The 20,598-nt window shown below is 65.7% G+C and overlaps 7 protein-coding genes across 7 annotated transcripts in view; 5 read left to right on the top strand and 2 right to left on the bottom strand.

The window, feature by feature from the left end:
• The window catches only part of EMIHUDRAFT_108675 (hypothetical protein), a gene marked incomplete at both ends in the record, with an annotated part of 1,573 nt that extends 947 nt beyond the window's left edge, over positions 1–626 (top strand). The window contains one exon of the mRNA XM_005792562.1: positions 54–626. Within this exon, the coding sequence (XP_005792619.1) occupies positions 54–626 (573 nt within the window). The remainder of the gene's footprint in view (positions 1–53) is intronic.
• Positions 627–6,373: 5,747 nt separating this feature from the next.
• On the bottom strand, positions 6,374–7,535 carry VPS46A (vacuolar protein sorting protein 46A). Its single transcript, XM_005792561.1, has 4 exons — positions 7,329–7,535; positions 7,210–7,263; positions 6,996–7,139; positions 6,374–6,908 (listed from the first exon to the last, which is right to left on the bottom strand). Exons 1-4 carry the CDS (start codon positions 7,449–7,451, stop codon positions 6,606–6,608), a joined length of 624 nt encoding a protein of 207 aa, XP_005792618.1. The 5' UTR covers positions 7,452–7,535; the 3' UTR covers positions 6,374–6,605.
• Positions 7,536–7,599: 64 nt separating this feature from the next.
• EMIHUDRAFT_466591 (hypothetical protein) lies at positions 7,600–8,746 on the top strand (the record flags this gene model as incomplete). Its single annotated transcript, XM_005792560.1, has 2 exons — positions 7,600–7,838; positions 7,907–8,746. The coding sequence occupies exons 1-2, from the start codon at positions 7,647–7,649 to the stop codon at positions 8,744–8,746; spliced, it is 1,032 nt and encodes a 343-aa protein (XP_005792617.1). The 5' UTR covers positions 7,600–7,646.
• A 4,548-nt stretch (positions 8,747–13,294) lies between these two features.
• On the top strand, positions 13,295–16,224 carry EMIHUDRAFT_428828 (hypothetical protein; the record flags this gene model as incomplete). The annotated part of the gene is made up of 4 exons (XM_005792559.1): positions 13,295–13,675; positions 13,773–14,387; positions 14,521–14,904; positions 14,937–16,224. Coding segments are annotated over 4 exons (2,667 nt in total), but the record flags the coding sequence as incomplete, so codon positions are not given.
• Positions 16,225–17,216: 992 nt separating this feature from the next.
• On the top strand, positions 17,217–19,089 carry EMIHUDRAFT_439762 (hypothetical protein). The gene is made up of 4 exons (XM_005792558.1): positions 17,217–17,327; positions 17,473–17,765; positions 17,798–17,819; positions 17,929–19,089. Exons 1-4 carry the CDS (start codon positions 17,274–17,276, stop codon positions 18,754–18,756), a joined length of 1,197 nt encoding a protein of 398 aa, XP_005792615.1. The 5' UTR covers positions 17,217–17,273; the 3' UTR covers positions 18,757–19,089.
• Positions 19,090–19,104: 15 nt separating this feature from the next.
• EMIHUDRAFT_361171 (hypothetical protein) lies at positions 19,105–19,825 on the top strand. The gene has a single exon (XM_005792557.1). The coding sequence runs from the start codon at positions 19,119–19,121 to the stop codon at positions 19,656–19,658; it is 540 nt and encodes a 179-aa protein (XP_005792614.1). The 5' UTR covers positions 19,105–19,118; the 3' UTR covers positions 19,659–19,825.
• Positions 19,826–20,028: 203 nt separating this feature from the next.
• EMIHUDRAFT_69804 (glutaredoxin) lies at positions 20,029–20,417 on the bottom strand (the record flags this gene model as incomplete). Its single annotated transcript, XM_005792556.1, has 2 exons — positions 20,029–20,158; positions 20,227–20,417. 2 exons carry the CDS (start codon positions 20,415–20,417, stop codon positions 20,029–20,031), a joined length of 321 nt encoding a protein of 106 aa, XP_005792613.1.
• Between the last annotated feature and the right edge of the window lie 181 nt (positions 20,418–20,598).

Raw genomic sequence — 20,598 nt, 5'->3', positions numbered from 1 at the left:
GCCGGTCGCTGCTCGTGCGCCGTCGCCCGGACCACGCCGCCGCGTTGCGCCAGCGCGTGCTCTGGGTGAAGCGCAAGACTGGCCACCTCCCGTACAAGCAGGACGCGCACGGCCTCTCGTCCATCTTTTGCCGCCCCTTTGGCAGCGCCGCCGCGCCGCGCGAGACGTCCCTCTCCCATTTCTGCTCCGAGCCGGCCATTCGCGCTTTTGCGCAGCACCTCTGCCGCCGCGCCGCCGCGCCCGCCGCCACGCCCGCCGCGACAGCGCTCACCGCTTCCCCCGACGCGGTGGAGCTGCACACCTTTTGCGACCGGCTGCTGTATGAGTGCCTCACCCAGGAGAAGCCCGACTTGGTGCCAGCGTACCTCCTGCTCTACCACACAGCGCTACGGCTCCAGCGCAACCGCTGCGCGGTCGGAATGCGCTCGCTGCGGCTGCTGCTGGCCCACGCGGAGGCGCGCGACGACGAGCCGTTGCAGCGCCCGTTCCTCCGCTCGCTGTGTCACCACGTGCTCCGGGCGGCGCGCGACGAGGGGGACCCGCCGCCCGCACCCGGAGCCTCGCGGAGCGGCGCGCACTGGCTCGCCATCGCCGCACGGCGCAAGCAGCAGGCGCGCGCTCAGTGAGTCTCTGAGCAGATGCAGCATGTACGTGTGGGATCACAGAGAGCACGACGACGTCGTGCTGTCAGAGAGCGCGCTCAGCGCCTGAGAGGCATGACGACGAAGTCACCGCGCCTTGCGTGCGCGCGCGTCGGCGAACTCGGCGTGAGTAACGCAGTACGGTGTACCTTGGTATGGCCTTATATCATATACGTACCTGTCGCGAATGGGTAGGGTTGTCAAACGTTAATTTGGGGCCTAACAGTTGCGCTATTGTTGGCTGAAATCCTCAACGTTGTTCAAGTGTTCATCCCAGCCCATGCTGTTACTGTTTGTTACTGTTGTATTACGCTTTCGATACTCTGATCTCTGTTTGTTCAGGCTTCAGCGGCCAGCAAGCAGAAAATGGCAAAAAACCCGGGTAAGGGGTAAAACCCGAAAATACCTGGGATTTTCCGGGTATTTTCGGGTATTACCCGCACTGGACGCTGGAGATCGTCGTGGGTCACTGCCAGGCCTTCCTTACTGTTGTTCAGTCGGCCTAATAATTTCGCCTAACGTAAGCTACACTGTTGTTGGGGAGCCCCACTGCTGTTGTTCTGTTGTTACTGTTAACACTAGCAACACTGTTCAGCTCTTAACGTTTGACAACCCTACGAATGGGCTCAGCTCCTCTCTTCCTTCCTCGTGTCGTGGGGCTTTGTGCGCTCGACCATCGACGTCTGCCTCTACACCTACGAGAAGGACGGCACCGTCTTGTGGGCTCTCGTCTATGTCGACGACACTCCTCGCCGACAACTGCCCCAACTTACGTGCGCGCTTTGTTGCCGACATCTCGCGACGCTCTCCTACCGAGGACAAGGGCGAGCTCGAGTGGATCCTCCGCTCAACACCGCCATCACTCGCAACCGCGCTGCTCGTTCTCTGACCTTGTCTCAGGACCTCTACACCGCCGACCTCGTCGCAAAGTTCGAGTCGTACTTCGATCGCTCGCGCTCTCGTCTCTTCGCGACTCGCCGATTGACGTGAGGAAGGCCTCGAGCTCTCTCCCGCCGATCAGCCCGTTCTCGGCTCCGTCGAGTACGACGTCGACGAGATGTCCAAGTTTCGCGATGCGTACATGGCCATCGTCGGCGGCTTCTTTAGCTTGCGAATATGACGCGCGTCGACATCGCCTACTCCGCCTCGCAGCTCGCCCGCTTCATGACCAACCCCGGCCCGTCGCACTTTAAGGCTGCAATTCGCGTCCTTGAGCACTTGTATGAGCACTTGATAGGGTCGATTCCGCATGGTACGGGACCCCTCGATCGTCTCGCCCACCCTCACTGGTGTGTTCATTTGGGGGGGCCATAACAAACACGGTACAGGATCGAGGTGCACGCTGCAGAAGCAGTGTCGTCCCCCCTCTCCCCGACGGCGATGGCGGTGTGACCGATCGAGCTACAAGAGGAGCTTGTTCAGCAGGATCCGGGATAGTCAGATGCACTACCTCACTGGGCCTGAGACCACCACACGACAGCATCCCGTCACCGTCTCGGATTTATGTGGGGTCGAACCACTCCGGGATGGGCAAGCCCATCAATTTTCGTTTCGTATCTCCCCTGCACCTGCAGGAGATGGCGAGAGATGGATGAGTGGAGCTGGGCCGGAAGGGGAGAAGAGGAAAGGCGGGGGCGGGGCAGGGAGGAAGGGGGGGGGGTGGCTCAGATGGTCGAAGACTGCAGTCATAGCAACTTGTAGACGTATTACACACACAAATCGCGTCCTCGTCTACTTGCGCAACACCGCTGGCCGCGCTTTTATCATGCGCCCTAATCCCGTCCGTGGCCTCGAGAGCTTTGTCGACTCGAGCTGGGCCACCAAGTTTTCGTGCTCTGGCGGGATGTTCTTCTACCACAGGTGCCTCTTTCACTGGCTCTCAAAGATGCAGCGCTCCGCCACCCTTTCCAGCGCCGAGGCCGAGTTCTTTGGCGCTATGCTTGCTGCCAAAGGAGGTTATCTTCATTCGCGCGGAGCTGCTCATCGACCTCGGCATCCCTGTCGCGACGCCCCCAGCGTCATCAAGTGCGACTCCAAGTCCGCCGTCGGCATGGCCTTCGACCCCGTCGCATTCAAGAAGACCAAGCACATCCTGCGCGCTGCCGAGTTCCTCCGTGATCTCGTCGCACGCGAGGTGATCTCCGTTGAACACCTCTACCCGGAGCCGTGATGCTCGCCGACATCCTCACCAAGGCGGCTGCACGCGCCGTCTTTGTCGAGCTGATCAAGCAGCTCGACGCCTTTGCATGGCTTCGCGCGCGCATCGGGCCAGGAGGGGCTGTTCCCGGGCATATGCACCCATGCACCCCGGCGCGCAATTCTTTTATTGGTAGCGGCCGCACACACTATCGCATTCTTTGTCTCGTTTTTGTGTCCTGTTTGATTGTCTGTGCCTTCGTGGCTTCTCTACATGTCATCTCACGGCGATGCTCACCACCACCGCGCTCCTCCTCTGCTTCGCACGCCGGTGTGGCCGCTATCGCTCAGTGTGACACCTTGCACGATCACCACTCAGACTGTATGGTTGCGCCGCCGCCGCCGCCGGCGCGCACCTCTCACGAGTTCCTGAGCCCGCCTCCCGGACATTTGTATTTATTCTCAGCGGCAGGGGCCATCGGGCTGGCTTCCCCCACGACTCAGGTGTTCACAGCATGCCCGACGACCTCGTACCTGCTCCAATCATGCGCGTCAGCGCTGCGTCGAATGGGCAAGTGTGACCGCGGGCTTCCGCTATGCAGGGCGCGCGTGGGTGGTGCACACCTGAGGCGGTGGCCTGCGCCATCGCGCGCCCAGCCAGAAAGCCGACCGAGACGAGGATCGCGCCCCCAACAACGTGGAAGTAGCCGAAACCTTTAGCGGAGGAGGAGCGCAGCGAGCCCATCTCGGCCGTGGAACTCTCCTTGACGAGAGCCTCCATGAAATCCAGCGACTCCGTGTCACTCATGAAGGCTGGCGTTCCCTCTGGGAGGCACTGCGTTGCCGAGCCCAGAAAGTCCTCCCCAATCGTGTACTCCCCGGAATCGCAACGGCAGTACTTTTCCGGCGGCGGCGACGAGGGTGGCGGTGGCGAGGGCGGCGGTGGTGGCGGCGCCGACGGCGGCGGGGGTGTAGGCGGCGGTGGCGGCAGTGGCCCCGGGGGCGGCGACAACGGCCCCGGGGGCGGCGGCGGCGGCGGCGGCGGCGGAGTCGAGGGTGGCGGTGGCGAGGGCGGCGGTGGTGGCGGCGGCGACGGCGGCGGGGGTGTAGGCAGCGGTGGCGGCAGTGGCCCCGGGGGCGGCGACAACGGCCCCGGGGGCGGTGGCGGCGGCGGCGGCGGCGGAGTCGAGGGTGGCGGTGGCGAGGGCGGCGGTGGTGGCGGCGGCGACGGCGGCGGGGGTGTAGGCAGCGGTGGCGGCAGTGGCCCCGGGGGCGGCGACAACGGCCCCGGGGGCGGTGGCGGTGGCGGCGGCGGCGGAGTCGAGGGTGGCGGTGGCGAGGGGGGTGGTGGCGGCGAGGGCAGTGGCGGAGACGGAGGCGGCGAGAAGTTGACGAAGCCGTCCAGGTCTCTGCCCACGCCCCCATATGGCACAGATACAACCGTGGGACTGTCGTCTATCGTCTGCGCGAGCCCGGGCGGCAGCGTGGACGTGTCAATGGTGACTGTCCACTCGCCGGGAAGGAGCTCCTGAGCGTAGCTGCCGTCGGCGTCTGTGAAGACCTCGTACCTGTCACCGTCGTCGTTGGTGATGATGACGGTCACGCCTTCGAGGCCCTCGTCGTCGATCTTGGGATCGAAGGCGCCAGTGACGCCCGCGTCCATGAAGATCGTGCCGCTCAAAGACGAGGGCTGCGTGAAGCCGTCTACGTCATACCCCACCCCGCCGGGTGGCACATCGACGATTGTGGACCCGGTGCCGACGGTCTGCCTTAGCGACGGCTTGTTCAGCAGAGCGAAGGACCGTTCGTCGATGACCACAGTCCATTCGCCCGCCGACGGCAACTCCTGGCTGTAGAAGCCGTTCGCGTCAGTGACGACGGTGTACGTGACGTCTCCGTTGGTGATGAAGACGGTCACGCCTTCGAGGTACTCGTCGAGGTCTTCCGTGAACTGCTGGTTGATGTCTTTGTCCTCGAAGATGTAGCCCTCGATCATTGGGGGCGGTGGCGAGGGAGGCGGCAAGAATGGGCCCGGGGGCGGCGGTGGGGGTGGTGGCGGCGGCGCCGAGGGCGGCGGGGGTGTTGGCGGCGGTGGCGGCGGCGGTGGTGGCGGCGTGGGTGGCGGTGACAATGGCCCCGGGGGCGGCGAGAGTGGACTTGGGGGCGGCGGTGGCGGTGGTGGTGGTGGCGCCGAAGGCGGCGGTGGCGAGGGTGGCGGTGGCGGCATTGGGAAGGGTGGCGAGGGTGGCGGCAAAAGTGGCCCTGGGGGCGGCGGTGGCGGTGGCGGCGGCGGCGCCAAGGGCGGTGGTGGCCCTGGGGGCGGTGGTGGTGGTGGCGGCGGCGGTGGCGGTGGACCGGGTGGCGGTGGCAAAGGCGGCGAGGGCGGCGGGATCGACGGGGGCATAGGCGGTGGGGGTGCCGGCGGCTGGTGGTCAAAGCAGAAAAGGGCCGAGCCCGTCGCACCCGTTGTCACGGTCATGCACTGGTCCGGGTCCGCGTAAATGTCGTCGTGCTCAGACTTCAGGCGGACAAACCTGCGAGGGTAGATAGATTCGTCTGACGCATTTCTCTCGCTGTGTCCTCATGACCGTCAACGTCCACAAATACCGGAGAGGTAAGGCCGTGCCGAGTCACAATCCATGTCGCATGCTGCGATTGCCATGCCAGCACAGGGGGTGTGTACTACGAGAGCATCTGGGCAGCAGACGTCGCGCCACCCTCTGGATCGTGTACGACAGGTGTACGACAGGTGTACGAGGATCATGCGTGTGTCTCTCGGGAGAGCGTCTAGTCGGGTTGCTGTTTTGAGCACGCAACACGTCGTACGTTGCGTTGTAATAAGTGTTAAAAGATAGTGAGAGAGAGGTTGATTGTTTTTTTTTGATCGAGTCATAGTGAAGTTTGAAGTATGAAGACAAAACCCCAAAACTTATTTAAACAAAGTCAAAGTCAGAAACCAGAGAAGGCAAGGGAGGGATGGGAGGACGGGACGCCGCCACCAAGATTTTAAGGCGAGGACCTCAAGGTGGCAGCAAGAAAATCTTTCTTTGTTTCACACCGGGGACGCCTGTTTGCCTCACATGCGCGCTGTACTCTGGCGAGCACGCCGGCGCCTCTCTGGAAAGCCGGTCCCGCCACCTCCGCCTCGGCCTGACGCGACGCTGCTCTTCAAGCTCACCAATCCGGAACTCCTTCTTGACGTAAAGAAGGGCCAGCACTGGCTCATCCCTGCTGGCATATGGGCCTTCTTCTCGGTCTACTTTGGCTACCTGTATCTGCGAGGGGATTTCTCGAACGTCCCCGTGAGCAGTGAACCGCAGTTGCCGCCGGGAGTGATCAGGGTGAGCCGGCGCCGCACGATTGTGAACATCACTGACACAGCCGTGACGTCACTCGTCAGCCTATGAGTAGGTGCTTCCGGACGGCCGCTACCTGCACGAGGACGGGCGCATCTTCCGTCCCCAGCGCAGCGATTCTTAAGTCAAGTGCGAAGCACGACCCGGTGCTCGTCCCTCTCAACCGATGCACATGTGTTGTCTATGTGTTCGTATATGCTTCTGGCCGCGCGTGTTTCTGGCCGTGTCACGAGTGATGTGATGAGCAACTTGAACTCACATGAACTCGAGGCGTAATGTACCATGGCGCTCCTTGCCCCTTGTCCCACGGAGGGCCCTCCCCGCCTCGCCGCGCACGCCGTGTGCGTCGCCGGCACCCGCGCCGCGAGCGCGTGTGCGACCGCCGCGGGCCGCCGCCGCCCGCGGCTCTCTCTCACTGACAACAAGACACAGCACGAGACCCGTACACCCCAACTCGTCCAAGGCAGCGCCCTCACATCGCGCCTTCGCGCAGCGCTTGGAGCCGCTTCTCGAGCGCGTCATCGTGCTCGTCCGCCGCCGCCCCCATCTGCACCGCCCCCTTGCCCACCGCCGCCGCCTTGTTTGCAATCTCGAGGCCGTGCTCGGCACTGACGGCGTCGAGCAGCTCGTCGACCTCGGCCTCGGGCATCGAGGCGGCGGTGGCCCCCCCCAGCGCGTTCTCCACCGTGGCCGACGCGAGGTCGAGGTTCTCAAACGAGCTCTCAAACTGCTCCATCACCTTCCCTATCTGCTCCATGTCCATCGACTTGAGCGCCTGCGAGGCGCGAGGGGAGAGAGGGAGGGCGGCGGCGCGCGGTCGACCGCCGGGCGCGGGGCGGAGGGGAGCGGGCGGCCGCGCCGCCTTGTCCATCCCCTTGACCACGCCTCCCATCTGCTTGGTGACAGCCTTCATTTGTATCGCCTGGTCAATCCGCGCGGCGACCGCGTCCATGCGGCTGGCGAGCTTCAGGTAGTTGGTCGCGGTGTTGCGGATGCGGATCGCGTTCTGACACAGCGGGGCCGGGTGAAGCGCGTGGCGCGGCGGTGCCGGGTCTGGTGGCAGCGCGGGTCCGCACCTGTGCGTGGATCCTAGCCACGTCCATGTTGCCCTTCTCCATCTCCTTCTTCACCTGCGATCAGGCGGCTCTCTCCGGTCAGCGTGTGGGAGAGCGCAGGCGCGCCAGCTCGGTCGCGCCTTGAGCAGCTCCGCCTTCTCCTGCTTCGTGCTCTTTGCAGACATGCGGTCAAACTGCTTGCTGGTGAGCTTCAGGTCGAAGACCTGCTTCTCGAGGTTGGGCCCGCTGCTGAAGAAGTTCATGGAGCGGCTTGGCCCGCCGACGCAGACGCAGACGCAGACGGTCAGTTGCGCTGGTTTGAGTGCTCGGGCACCTCGCTGCCGTCGCGACCGTCCGCGCGGCCTGGATTCTTTTTATTCACGGGGTGTGTTTTTTCTTCTCATGCATCCGGCACCTTGTGCATTGGCCTCTCCCGCCCCGCTGGGCTTGCCCAGAGCATGACGAGTCCCGTGGTGGAGGACCTGCGCGCGGCGGCGTCCCAGCTCGGCGAATCGGGCGTCTGGGACAGCTACTACGACTGCGTCGCGACGCGGCTCGGCTTTAGCGACTACGAGCCACACGAGCTGCTCGGCGCAGTCTACGAGGTGCTGCGGCCGGAGCACGGCGTCGCCGCGCTGTGTGCAGAGTCTGTGCGTGCCGCCCGCAGGCGGGCGGTCCCGTCTGGCCGCTCCCTCAGCCCGCGCGCCGCCGCCCGCAGGCCGTGATGTTTGGCGCTCTCCTGCTCACCTTCTTGGGCGTCCACCTGACCCGGCCGATGTCCTTCTTGCTGGGTGCGCTGATCGGCATCGGCGGCGCGCTGCTCCTCGACGACATCTTCCTGCCGCGCGCCGCAGACTCGCGGATGAGCTGCGAGACGCTCGAGTCGACGACGCTGCTCGCGGGGCTGCTGGTCGGCGTGGGGATGCTCGCCTTCCGGAAGGGGCTGCACGTCGCGCTGGGGCTCCTCTTCGGGGAGGTCGCCGGGAACTCCGCGTACGGGCTGCTCGAGATGCAGTCCTCGCCCGCGGGGGCCGAGGTGCAGCGCACCATCCGGATGCTGCTGGCGGTGGTCGGGGCGGTCGTGATGCTGATGGTCGGGGACACCTTCTGGCTGTACGTGTCGGCCGTCGTCGGCTCGTGGGTGGCGACGCGGAGCTACGTCGAGCTCTTCCTCGTCAACGAGGAGCCGCGCTACCAGGCCTTCCTCAGGCGCGCCCACCACCGCCCTCCGCCCCTCCTCCCGGCCCTCCGCCCTCCGCCTCCACTTGGACCTCCGCCGCCGCGCACGCGCAGGTACGAGCCCAACTTTGCGACCCTCGCCGGCCACCCCTACTCCTTCTTTGCCGACTTCATCCACGACCCGTACCTGCGCAGCCCGATGACGCTCTTCCTGCTGCTCGCCGTCGGCGGAGGGCTCACGCAGCGAGAGGTGTGGCAGAAGTTGCACCGGCGGAACGGGCCGCCGCCCGACCAGCAGGGCGGCACGGCGGCGGGCAAGCCGGCCGGCCTGGCCGGGGCGAAGCCGGCCGGTGGGTACGGGTACGATCAGCTGCTGTGACGCGAGGGACGGACCGGCCCGCCTTCGTCTCGATATATCCCTTTCCCGGTCGATCTCTGCGGCGACCGCCCCGGTCGTGTGTGTGTTTGTGATGAGCATTTAACTGGCTGTGGTGTATGTGCTCTTAGCGCACGAACGTGTCGTGCGCGCGAGCATGCATGCTTTATTTATCGTTTGAACACACCGCCGAGCGGCGGCCGCGCCGCGCGCTCTCTCGTCTCTGAGGTCCGTTTCGTGTGGTCCGACACCCGTACTATGTTCAATCCCCCCTCCGGGTGATGCCAGGGCAGCAAAACGGGCTACGGGTGGTGCCATGCAGCCAGCCTGACCCCCTAGAGCCGCCCGGCACCACCGCACCGGTGCGAGGCGTGATCGTGCTGCTTGGGGTACATTGTTGTTTTCATGGGCTCGAATGCGGTGTGAAAATGGCGCTCCGAGGTGCCGATTTTGCACGCGAGTGCGAGGTTCGAGCTCTCGTGCTCCGTCCACAGGCTGCGAGCCGTCGAGTGCTCGCTTCGCACTTTCCATTGGGTCCGTTGGCGCATATCGGGCGCCTCGCAGGCACGCCGTCCCCGCGTCTCTGTGGAGGAGATGCGTCACCCGGTTGCACTCAAATCGCAGCCGAACGCCATATCGCTCCGTGTGCCCCACCGGTGGCTAGCCTGCCGCCACCGCTTCATCGCACTTTCCATCAGATGTGTGGGCGCGGGGCGGATGCCTCGCCGGCAGCCGAGGTGCTCTCTCCTCGGATCCTTTGCGTCACCCGCAAAAAGTTCTTCGGAAGCCACTGCCGTCTGGGCACTCCACCAGCCCTCCTCGCCTTTTGAGGCTGGGATTGGTGTCGCCCGTGGCATCTGCGCCGGTCGAGAGCTTCCACGTCGCTCATGCGCATCAGGGCGAGCGAAACGCTCGCCCTCGGACCGGTTGCCTCTGTAGAAGCGCCCGCTACTGTGGCACCACGCTGTGTCCCTCTCTCAAAGAGGGTGTGTGTGACGATACGTTCCTTCTAATCTATACCCGTGCCGAAAATCACACGCACACACATCTGAATCACACACACATCTGAAGACAACTATCTGAATCACACGTCGGTCTAGGTCAACATCTCAAAGTCCGAGTCTGTGTCCTCGGCAGGCTCCTGCTCCGCCGCTGCGCCAAAGGCGGTCAGCGTTGCGGAGCCTGTGTGCGGCAGTTGGCGCTGGACATAGGCTAGACGTAACAGCGTGCGCACGTCGTTTCGGCGCTGTGCGACGAAGGCGTTGTTTTTTGCCTTCGCCGTCTTCATCGCCGTGCAAGTCCGCCGCATGCCGTTGAGCGGGGTGATCTCCTCACGCCTGCGGGGGCGGCGCGACACCGGTCAGCCTTATCGCAGGCATGCACACACACACACAGGGAGAGCGCACCCGCGAAGGTACTCGCTGAAGGAGCGAGTCAGGTCGCTCCTCACGTAGTCGACAGCCACCTCCGCGACAAAGTCCACCCAGAGCGCGCACTCGTGAGTGCAAGACTGCAGCTGCACATCCACCACCTCCAGCGCCCAGCCGGCGGCAGGCCCGGGGCTCCGGTGGAAGCAAGACGCGATGCCCGAGTCGATTGCGCCGCCATAGGGCTCGTGGTAGAGCACCCGTCTCTGGTCGACGAAGAAGAGGAGCTGGTGCCAGTGCCCGCCAAACTCGCTGCCGTCGGTAAAGCGCTGCATGACCAGCTTGCGCTCCGTCGGTGCCTCGCCCGCGAACAGCTTCGCCACCCACCCGGTGGGGGCTCCCGATTTGAAGCGGTTGAAGAGCGATCCGGCGCGAATCGTCATCCCCGAGATCGGCGCCCTCGCCTGCACGTCCTGGCTGTCGGCCCACGGTGAGAGGTCCTGCATGTTATGCACAATGATGTTATGCACGCGTGCGATATCGTCGTCCGAGATGTCGAACAGGAGCGTGGCGCCATCCCGAGCGAGCGACGCAGCGCCGCGCATCGAGATTGAGCGCTCCGTACCGCTTTTGTGGCGGTACAAGTACACGGCCTTGCGCAGGGCGGCCGAGTAACGATTACCCGTCATGTTTTGACGCAGCGCGAACTCGATGCGATGGCGTGGCCGGCCGCGCTGCGGCCGGCGCGCCTCCGCTGCCCGCACCTCCGCCGCGCGCTGCCACAGGCCGAGGAGCGAGTCGGCCTCTGTCGGCTCCACCTTGCCGAGCACGCCGGGCAGGTGGAGCGAGAAGAGCTTCACGTCGTCGATCGCCTGCAGGGCGGCCCGCTGCAACAGCGGAGTGTTGAGCGACGCCTGCAAGACGTCGAGGCTGTAGAGGCCCGGGAGCGTCGGCACGTCGCTGGGCTCGTACACCAGCAGCAGCTGCGAGCGAAACGCTACGCCGAGGGAGCGGCCGGAGCGGCCCTGTACCTCTGGCCGCATGACGAATTCGCACATCATCAACTGAATGAATGCACCCCCGCCAAAGTGTCGCAGCGGGTTCGAGAGCTTCAGCGCCAGTTCTCGAACGAGCCTCGTCGTTGCCGCCGCGTGCAGCCGCTGCCGCCGCCGCTCCTCCTCGCGCAGCCCTACGACTTGCAAGTCGAGCCGGGCTTGGGCACGCAGCTCGCGAGGCGTCGGCACGCCTGATGTTTGCGTCCCGGTTGTCGCTGTAATCGCTTCGCGAGCGGCGGCACGGTGGCCAACCTCCTCCAGCTCGAGGCGTCCGATGTCTGCCACCAGCGTGAGCACGCTTGCTTGCTGCTGCTGCTGCTGCTGCGCAGGCTCCGCTGGAGCACTGCTCAGAGAGGGAGGTTCCTCGTCAACCTCCATGCGATCTCCGTTCGAGGCCGCAGCCGACGAGCCGCCGACGAGCCGCTGCGGCGCTGCACGGGAGAGCGATCCTCGGCGTCCGTGCTCTCTCTGGTTGTAGATCCCGTCGCGGCGGCCCTCGTCGCTCGTGCTATGCAGCTCCATGGCCTCGCCGAGGACGTCGCCAACCGAAGCATGCCGCGGCGCTCTCAGGTTCTTTGCGACGCCGACTCTGCGCGAGCCAGCACGGCTTTGCGGCCGCGAGGACGTTGCACTCGGCGAGGGCGCCTGTTGTGACGAGATCGGAAGCGTGAGATAGCGACGACTGCGCAGGCACAGAGTCGCAAACTGGCGGTACCGAGCGGCGATCTGGTCCTGGCCTGGAGCCGGGACGGACTCCTTGGCCGCTTTTGCGACGCTGTCCCAGGCCTGCGCCCGCTCTTTTCGGCATGGCTCGAGCACGAGACAAGTCGGAAAACCGCGACAACTTCGGCGGGCATTCACAGATTTTTACCACCTCGGAAGCAACGCCTGTGTGTTCACCGGTGCTAGAGAGTGTCGAAAAGGAGTCCACACTGCATTCATCGACATCAACGCGCCCCGCTGCGCCGCGCTACTCGCGAGAGCGGGAGGAGATTTGGGGAGATTGTCGGGAGATTTCCAAGATTGTCACCGGGGTGTGCGTGGGTAAGTCGTGCGTCCTACGTGCCAAGGCGATGTGCATGCTAGTCTGGCTCGTCCCAATACGCTCAGGGGGCCGAGAACAGCGCTCTGTCGCGCGCTACTTTCCGTGCTGCTGAGAGAGGCCCGGAGGGGCCCACCACGGCCCACGCTCGCCTCGGAAATGCAAAAAAATGCTCCCAGGCCCCCTCCCGCCCACCCCGCACACCTGCTTGACTACTCCCGAGCCCCACGAGCCGAGGCGAGAAAGTTCGAATTAAAGTGCGGAGTTTGAACATGGTGCGACAGCCGTGTCCGACAGGGAGAGCGAGGCCCGAGGGACAGCCGACAAGGTCTCTCAGACACACAACAGACGACAGACACTCACACGGCACTCTCGGACGTCGCTGAGATCGAGACGCCCAGGACCTCTCCGCTCTCCGGTTCGCGTTGCGCAGGGCGCGGCGGGGATATCTGCCGTGTGAGGACCGTGCCTTTCCTCTGTGCTCTCCCGACTCGGTACGGACGCGCGCTCCCTCCGGTCCCACAGGAAGTAGGCTAGGAGGCGCCGGCATAGCTCTGAGCACACAGCATTGCGCTGCTGCTAGCGCGTCCTGAGTGAAGCATCCGAATGGGCAACAGGCGGCGATGGAGCGACCAGTGGAGCTTCAGTTTTCAACTAGCGGCGACAGCGGAAATGCCCCGCGCGCCAGCCACTCGGCGCACGCATCGAGTCTCTCGAGCGCGGCGAATTGTCCACGCATCCAACTCTCTCTCCATGTGTGCGTACGGCGCCGTACCACACGTTTCGCGCGAATCGCGGCGGGTTTTCGACGTGTCGGGCGGGCGGTCCGTCCTTCCTGTGGAGCGGGCGTTGCATTCTTCTCTGCAGTCATATGGCCCTGCATGGATCAAGACGTCGCTCTACCATGACTTTTCTAAAAGAAAGAAAGAAAACATATGGCCATGCCACCCACTGTGATTTTGTGTGAGCTCTGTGTCTTCCTTTGCCAAGAACATACAGGCGACGGCGCCCCGCGTATTACTTTCTTTCCTCGACGCCGCCGCTGCACGCGAGGAAAAAGCCGGCGCCCGCGCGGAAAAAGCGCCTCATGGCCGAGTGGCAGAAGGGCGACGCCGCCTGGTGCTACATCAACGACGATGTCACCTACGAGGCGGGCAAGATCGTGGAGCTGGGTGAGGACGATCGCAGCGTGACGCTCAAGCTGGCGTCTGGGAAGACGCTCACGACAGAGCGCGCCAACGTTCTCAGAGCAAACAAAGACAAGCAGGATGGAGTGGAGGACAACACGTTCCTGCGCGAGCTGAACGAGGCGACGATCCTGCATAATGTTGGCGTGCGCTACGCCAAGAGCGAAGGCGGCATCTACTCCACGACCGGCCACATTCTGATCGCCGTCAACCCATTCCGGCAGCTAAAGATTTACGAGGAAGCGCAGGCGCGCGCACTAGACGCCGCGCGCGCCCTGCCGGTCAGACCGCGGCGAGGCTGCCGCAGCACGCTCCGCCGCCCCGCCCTCCCGCGCCGGCCTGAGCATCTCTCCCCCGCCCTGGCGCGCTCTGCCGCAGATCAAGCGCTACCTGGGCAAGCCGATCGGATCGGAGCCGCCGCACATCTACGCCATCGCCGACCGCATGTACCGACTGCTGCTGAGCTCGGGAGACAGCCAGGCGCGCTCTCGCCGTCCCAGCCCCCGCAGCCCCCGGGCGCGACACCGCGGCGGCCCATTGCTCCTGCGGTGCCGCGATCGCTCTGCCCCTCGCGCGCAGGCCATCATCGTCTCTGGCCCCTCCGGCGCGGGCAAGACGGAGACGTGCAAGCTGGTGCTGAAGCACCTCGCGTACGTGACCAAGCACCTCTCCGAGGCGGGCATGTCCAAGTCGTCGATGGAGCTCGGCGCGCTCCTCGTGATGACCAACCCGCTGCTCGAGGCGTTTGGGAACGCCGAGACCAACCTCAACCGCAACTCGTCGCGCTTCGGCAAGTTCACGCAGATCCACGTCTCGAAGAAGGGCGCCATCCTCGGCGCCTCGATCCAGACCTACCTCCTCGAGGCGACCCGCGTCGTCGTGCACGCCGAGAGGAACTGCAACTACCACATCTTTTACCAGGCGAGACGCTCCCGCTGGCCCGCTGCACCCCGCGCGCCAGAGGGGTCGCATTACCGCGCCACGCGCCGCCCAGTCTCCTCCCGCTGTCGACGTCCGAAGCCCTCCCCCCTCCCGGCGCCTCCCTGCCTACGCTCTGCCCGCCCGCCGCCGCCGCCAGATCGTGGCCGGCCTCTCGTCGAGCGAGAAGGCGTCCTGCCAGCTCGAGAGCGACGCGAACAAGTACGCGTACCTGCGCAACGCGACGGGCAAGGCGACCGCGCGGCCGGGCGGCCGGGTGGGCGGGGGCGGGGACGCCGCCGAGTTCAAGGACTCGCTCTCCGTGCTGCAAAAGATCGGCGTCTCGGAGAAGCTGATCGCGTCGCTGTGGGAGACGCTCTCGGGCCTGCTCGCGCTCGGCAACATCACGTACGGCGAGACGGTCAACGGCGACGCGTGCATCCAAAACACAAAGGCGCTCGGGACGGCGTGCAAGCTGCTGCAGTGCCACGACGCGCTGCTGCAGCAGGGCCTCACCTCGCGCACGCTCAAGCTCAAGGGGGGCGAGATGCAGGCGCCGCTCCGGCGCAGCAGGCGGGCACGCCGGTGGCACGTCCATCACATGTCCAACGACACGTCCCACAGGTGCCGCTCAAGCAGGAGGAGGCGGAGAGCGCGAGGGACGCGCTCGCGAAGGCCGTGTACGGCAAGCTGTTCAGCTGGATCGTGACGCAGATCAACACGGCGCTGATCGACAAGGATACCAAGCTCGACGACACGGGCTTCCTCGGCATCCTCGACATCTACGGCTTCGAGAACTTCGAGCGCAACTCGCTCGAGCAGCTGCTCATCAACTTCACCAACGAGCAGCTGCACCAGCACTTCGCCATCGCGCTCTTCAAGACGGAGCAGGAGATCTACAAGTCGGAGGGCATCGTCTGGCCCGGCGTCGAGTGGGAGGACAACACGGCCTGCCTCGAGGCCATCAGTGGCAAGGGCGGCTCCATCTTCAACCTGCTGACGGAGCACTCGCGGCTGCCAAAGTCGAGCGACGCGTCCATGACGGAGGGCCTGCTCAACGAGCACCGCAAGTCGAAGCACATCTCGCCGCCAAAGATGGGTTCCAAGGGCGGCCGCGGCACCGGCGCCGGCACGAAGCTGACCGGGAAGGAGGCGTTTGTCATCGCGCACTTTGCGGGCTCGGTCATGTACCAGACGGCGGGCTGGCTCAAGAAGAACACCGACTCGCTGCACGAGGACCTCTCGCTGTGCATGTCCTCCTCCTCCGCGCCCATCCTCAAGGACCTCTTCTCGGTCGGCTCGATCAACGCCTTCACCGGCGGCTCCAAGGGCGGCGGGAAGCGGGCCGGCTTCGTCGCCGACAAGTACCAGAAGCAGCTCGACGATCTGATGCGCACGCTGCGCGCGACCAGCTCGCACTTTGTGCGCTGCATCAAGCCCAACCACGAGCAGGCGCCCAACAAGTTCAACAAGTGGCTCGTGCTCGACCAGCTGCGCAACTCGGGCATGGTGGACGCCGTCCGCCTCCTCTCCTCCGGCTACTCGGTGCGCATCCCCTTCACGACGCTCGAGGAGTCGTTCAAGCCGCTCTGCCCGGACAAGTTCAAGGCACTGTCCGCGCCCACCTTCGCGACGTGCCTGCTCACCGCGCTCGACCTCGGCCGGACCGACTTCCTCGTCGGCCTGACCAAGGCCTTCTTCAAGTCGACCAAGCTCGCCTTCGTCGACGCGCTCATGGACGGCACGAAGAAGCTCGAGCCAAAGTTCTTCAAAAAAATGGCGCGCGTGCTCGCCCTCTACCGCTTCCGCCGCGCCATCGCGGCGGTCCGCTCGCTCATCTACCTCATGACTAAGATGCGCCGCCAGCGCGCGCTCAAGAAGCTGCGCCAGTCGGCGCTGGTCGCCTCCGCCGTGGGCCGCTCGATCGTGCGCCGCGCCAAGGACATCCGCTTCGGCAACGCCGTCACGATGATGCAAAAGTCGGGGCGCGGCTCCCTCGCGCGCGCCGAGTACCGCAAGCGGAAGCGGGCGGTCTGCGTCATCCAGTCGAGCGGGCGCGGCATCAAGTCGCGCCGCGAGCTCAAGGTTGTCCGCGACGCGAGGAAGGCGGACAAGAAGAAGCGGGCGATGGCGGAGCGCAACGAGCAGATCCGCAAGCACCGCGAGGAGCTGCAGGCCAGGGCGCTCGCCGAGGGGCGCGGCCCCCTCACCGCCGAGGACATGGCCAACGGCGCCTTCATGACCAAGAGCCACACGATCCAGAGCAACCGCATGATGCTGGGCGCGCACTCGGCCGCGCAGTCCGGCCTCAAGCACACCTACTCGGGCGGCGTCGGCGCGCCGCGCCGCTCGGCCGAGCAGCGGCGGCAGGAGCGGCGCGAGTTCCAGGCGGCGCGCGACGCGGAGGCGCGCGGCGAGGACCCCGAGGCGGCCATCGCGGAAATCAAGAAGGCGTACGCCGAGGGGCGGACCGAGTACCTCGACGAGCACGACCGGAAGCACGGCGTCAACCCGGCGGAGGACGAGGACTCGGACGGGTCGGACATGGCGATGGACTCGGACGAGGAGGAGGAGCTCCAAAACTCGATGCTCGCGGACGGGCGCTACAACGCCTCCAAGATCCAGAACCCAAAGGACCTGCTCGCGGCGACGGCGGCCCTCGACTACAAGTCGGCCAACCGCACGAGCAGCGGGGGCTACGACTTTGGCGACGAGGACGCCCCGCACGGCGGCAGCGGGGGCGGAGGCGGGCGGCACATGTCCAAGATGTCGCGCCTCAAGGCGTCGACCCTCGGCTCGGCGCTCGGCTCCGCACGCCGGCGCAGCGACATGAAGCTGGTGCTCTCCAAGACGGCCAAGGGCTCCATCGTCACCGCGGCGCGGATGAAGGTGCGCAAGACGGCGGACGCCAGCTGGACCGACCGGTACGCCGTGGTCGTGGGCGATGTGCTGCTCGTCTTCATGCTGCAGACGGCGCCGGATCTGCCGCTCGGCCTCCGCCTCTGGCCGTCGCAGGCGCGGCCCCGCCCCGCGCCCCTGCCCCACCCACCACCACCACCATCGACCATCACACACCTGCAAGAGCCCCCCTCCCTGGGCCATCCTTTTGCCCCCCCCCCCCCCCCCGCTCAACCCCCCCCTCCCGCTCCTCCTCGCGCAGGTCGTCTGCCTCAAGCAGTCGACCCTCGCCGACATGAAGAAGGTCGACATCCGGAAGGACGCCTCCTTCAGCCTCGCCGCGCAGGTCTCGGCGATGGGCGGCCTCCAGCTGCAGGCCGAGGACCTCGAGACGATGCAGCGCTTCGCGGTGACGATGCTGCTCGGCGTCTCCAACGTGACGCGCTCGCGGCAGCAGGCCAAGCTCAAGATGGCGCAGCAGCTCTTCCACGAGAAGAAGCTCTCGTTGCTCAAGACCCAGCACATGATTGAGCTGCTGCACAAGTCGCAGGAGATGTTCTTCGAGGCGCGCGCCTTCCGAGATCCAGCCGAGATGGCCCAGCCGAGATGGTCCAGCCGAGATCCAGCCGAGATCCAGCCGAGATGACTTTTGGTTCGAGGCGCGCGCGGCCCCTCTCGCGCCCCCTCTCGCCCCGTCACCGCGGCGCGCTCTCCCCAGGCGGGCTCCGGCCAGTTCGACGACTGCAACGCCGTGTGCATGCACTCGGGCACGATGCGCCAGTCGCTGATCGACGTGACGCCCTTCATGCCCGTCTCGGACTTCATCTGCGAGTATTGCTCTTGCGTCATCATCCCCGAGGAGGAGGCCGAGGTGGCGACGCAGGGCCTCGAGGCGCAGGTCGAGATGTCGCGGCAGCAGGTGGAGAGCGAGAAGCGCAAGAAGATGGCCCTCGACGAGGAGACACTCGAGGGCGCGCGCGACGTGCGCATCCTGCGGCAGCGGCGGCAGCAGAGCGAGCAGGAGGCGCTCGCCAAGCAGCAGCAGATCGACGACGCGATTGCCGCGCGGCAGAAGGTGCAGGCGCAGGTGGCGGAGATGCGCATGTACGAGGAGCTGCCCGGCCTGTCGAGCGCGGCGCTCGGCGAGCTCAAGGCGGCGCTGCAGGAGCAGCTCGCCGCCGCCCAGCGCGAGCGCAACCGGCTGCGCGACTCGCTCAAGGCCAAGCAGGCGCGCGCCGCGGGCAAGAGCTCCGACCTCGACCCGGAGGACGAGATCAAGCAGCAGCAGCAGCAGCAGCAGGCGCGCGCCGACGGCCGGCGCCAGGCGCCGAGCGGCAAGCCCGACCTGACTAAGAAGGGCTCGAGCCTGACGCGCATCCTGTCGTTCAACCGCAAAAACAGCGTGGGCGGCGCGCCCAGCGGCGCCGCCCCCAGCGCGAACGGCAGCACCGAGGCGGCGCCGAGCTCTTCGTCGGGGAAGAAGAGCGTCGCCGGCTCGATGATCAGGAAGCTCAGCTTCTCAAAGAAGAAGGAGAGCTCTAAGTAGTACACCAGTACCGAGTGCGACCCCACCCCGGGGGGAGGCTCGGCGCCCGCCGCCGCGGCGGCACCGCCGCCTCGTCCCGGCGCGAAAAGCCCACCCCCCCGGTCGTGAACTCTGTGATCTTGCGCGCCGCACTCGAGTGTGATGAGAGAGAGAGATTCGTGCGCGTCCTGTCGCCCCGCCACCCCACCCCCTGCCCTCCAGCGCGCGGCTAGCTCCCCGTCGTGCTGTCTCTACGGTATTCATGTGGCCCGGGCGCGTGGGGGCGTCGTCCGCGCCGCGCATATGTCCCGGGGCGTCGCTGTTGTTTTCTTGTGCGAGGCGCGAATTGATTTCTTTTCGCCAGATCGACAGATCGTGTGTGTATGTGGCTCGCTCCCTGCCTCCTCGGGCTCGTTGCGCTGAGACCCGCGGCGAATCTTCCCGTCGCCATGCTCGCGCCTCCAGAGCGGCGTGACCGCATGCAGCGTAGCAGAGCCGTCATCTACGTCGATGGCAACAACCTCATGGCGCAGCGAAAGGTGACAAAGGGGAGGGAGGCACTGGCGGCGCGGCTCGCGGGCGTGCGCGGTGCCGAGGTGGTCCTGGTCTTTGACGGCCGCGAGGGCGAGAGCCACGTCGAGTCTGGGCACGACCCGCGCGTTGTGGTGACGTCCGGCGGGGAGGGCAGCGAGCGCGAGAGCGCCGACGAGTGGATTGTGGAGCAGCTCTACGGCGGGACCTCCCCGTCGCGCACCACCGACGTCTCCATCGTCACCGCAGACAAGCTGCTGCGGCGCGAGGCGCAGCGCGCGGCGGCGGCCACCATCAACCCGGTCAAGTTCTGGCGGAGATACCTGCCCCGCCTCAAGGGCCTCAAGACCGACTATTCAAACGCGCCTCGCGGTGAGCCGGAGGACGCCTGAGCAAAACGGGTCCCCCACGACGGAGTACGGTGACGGGTTTGCTCAACACTGAATTTGGTCTGGTGAGCGCCACCGCGCACAGACGAACCGCGCCCGCCTCCGCGCGCCGCGGCGGCGCGGGTATATGTTTTCTTTTGTGCCAAAGGTTGTATGGACCGATCCTGTACAGACGCGTCTACATGAAACCTGCACGCCCTCCTATGGGTGCGCACCGCCACACACATAACGTATATAGTTAGAGAGCCGAACCGCGTGTGTCCGACGCACCGCACAGTCGGGCCAAGTCCAAGCCGATATGCCCCATCTCCAGACAGCGGTACCGCTATCGCGCAAGGAGAGTCGATGCGACGCGCCGCGCGCAAGCCTTTCGCTACGACGCGGCGGCCTTCTCGACCATCTCGGACAGCTCCCCCGACTGGTACATCTCGATGAGCAGGTCGCACCCGCCCACAAACTCGCCCTCGATGTAGCACTGCGGGATGGTGGGCCAGTTCGAGTACCTGGCACGACGCGGCGGCAGGTGGGAGCTGGGTGGCTGCTTGCGCACAAACCGAGCGCGGCGCCGCACGTTTTGACGCCGTCGCGAACGGCATTGTCTGCGAGGACGTCAAACGTCTCGTACTCGACGTTGTACGAGTTGAGAATCTGCACCGCCGTGTTAGAGAACCCGCACTGCGGGAAGAGCTTCGAGCCCTTCATGAAGAGAAATATTTTGTTGCCCTCAACCATCGCCTTGATCCGATCCTCAGTCGTCTCCATGAGCCGAGGCGGCGACGCAATGCGAGGGCGAGGCGCAGCCGACGCTGGCCGCGCGAGCGTCGCCGGCAGCAGCGCCTCCGCGGAGGCGAGTAGGAACAAAGCGGGACCAAGGAGGGCCATGTGCACGGCTCAGGGGCGAGCAGCAGCAGTGAACGAGGAGGAGCTGGCTGCAAAAATCCGG

The sequence above is a fragment of the Emiliania huxleyi genome (assembly GCF_000372725.1).
Source record: "Emiliania huxleyi CCMP1516 unplaced genomic scaffold EMIHUscaffold_107, whole genome shotgun sequence".
Classification (NCBI taxonomy): domain Eukaryota; phylum Haptophyta; order Isochrysidales; family Noelaerhabdaceae; genus Emiliania; species Emiliania huxleyi.
The sequence above is the reverse complement of the archived record's forward strand: the minus strand, read 5'-3'. Positions and strand labels throughout refer to the sequence as shown.

Coding starts and splice junctions, on each gene's coding strand:
- EMIHUDRAFT_439762 (XM_005792558.1), top strand. CDS start 17,274: ATGCTGCAGACGGCGCCGGATCTGCCGCTCGGCCTCCGCCTCTGGCCG. Junction 17,328..17,472: donor TCCGCCTCTGGCCGTCGCAG/GCGCGGCCCCGC, acceptor CTCCTCGCGCAG/GTCGTCTGCCTCAAGCAGTC. Junction 17,766..17,797: donor CTGCACAAGTCGCAGGAGAT/GTTCTTCGAGGC, acceptor TCCGAGATCCAG/CCGAGATGGCCCAGCCGAGA.
- EMIHUDRAFT_361171 (XM_005792557.1), top strand. CDS start 19,119: ATGTGGCTCGCTCCCTGCCTCCTCGGGCTCGTTGCGCTGAGACCCGCG.
- VPS46A (XM_005792561.1), bottom strand. CDS start 7,451: ATGAACTTCTTCAGCAGCGGGCCCAACCTCGAGAAGCAGGTCTTCGAC. Junction 7,140..7,209: donor TGGCTAGGATCCACGCACAG/GTGCGGACCCGC, acceptor CCGCTGTGTCAG/AACGCGATCCGCATCCGCAA. Junction 6,909..6,995: donor TGGTCAAGGGGATGGACAAG/GCGGCGCGGCCG, acceptor CGCGCCTCGCAG/GCGCTCAAGTCGATGGACAT.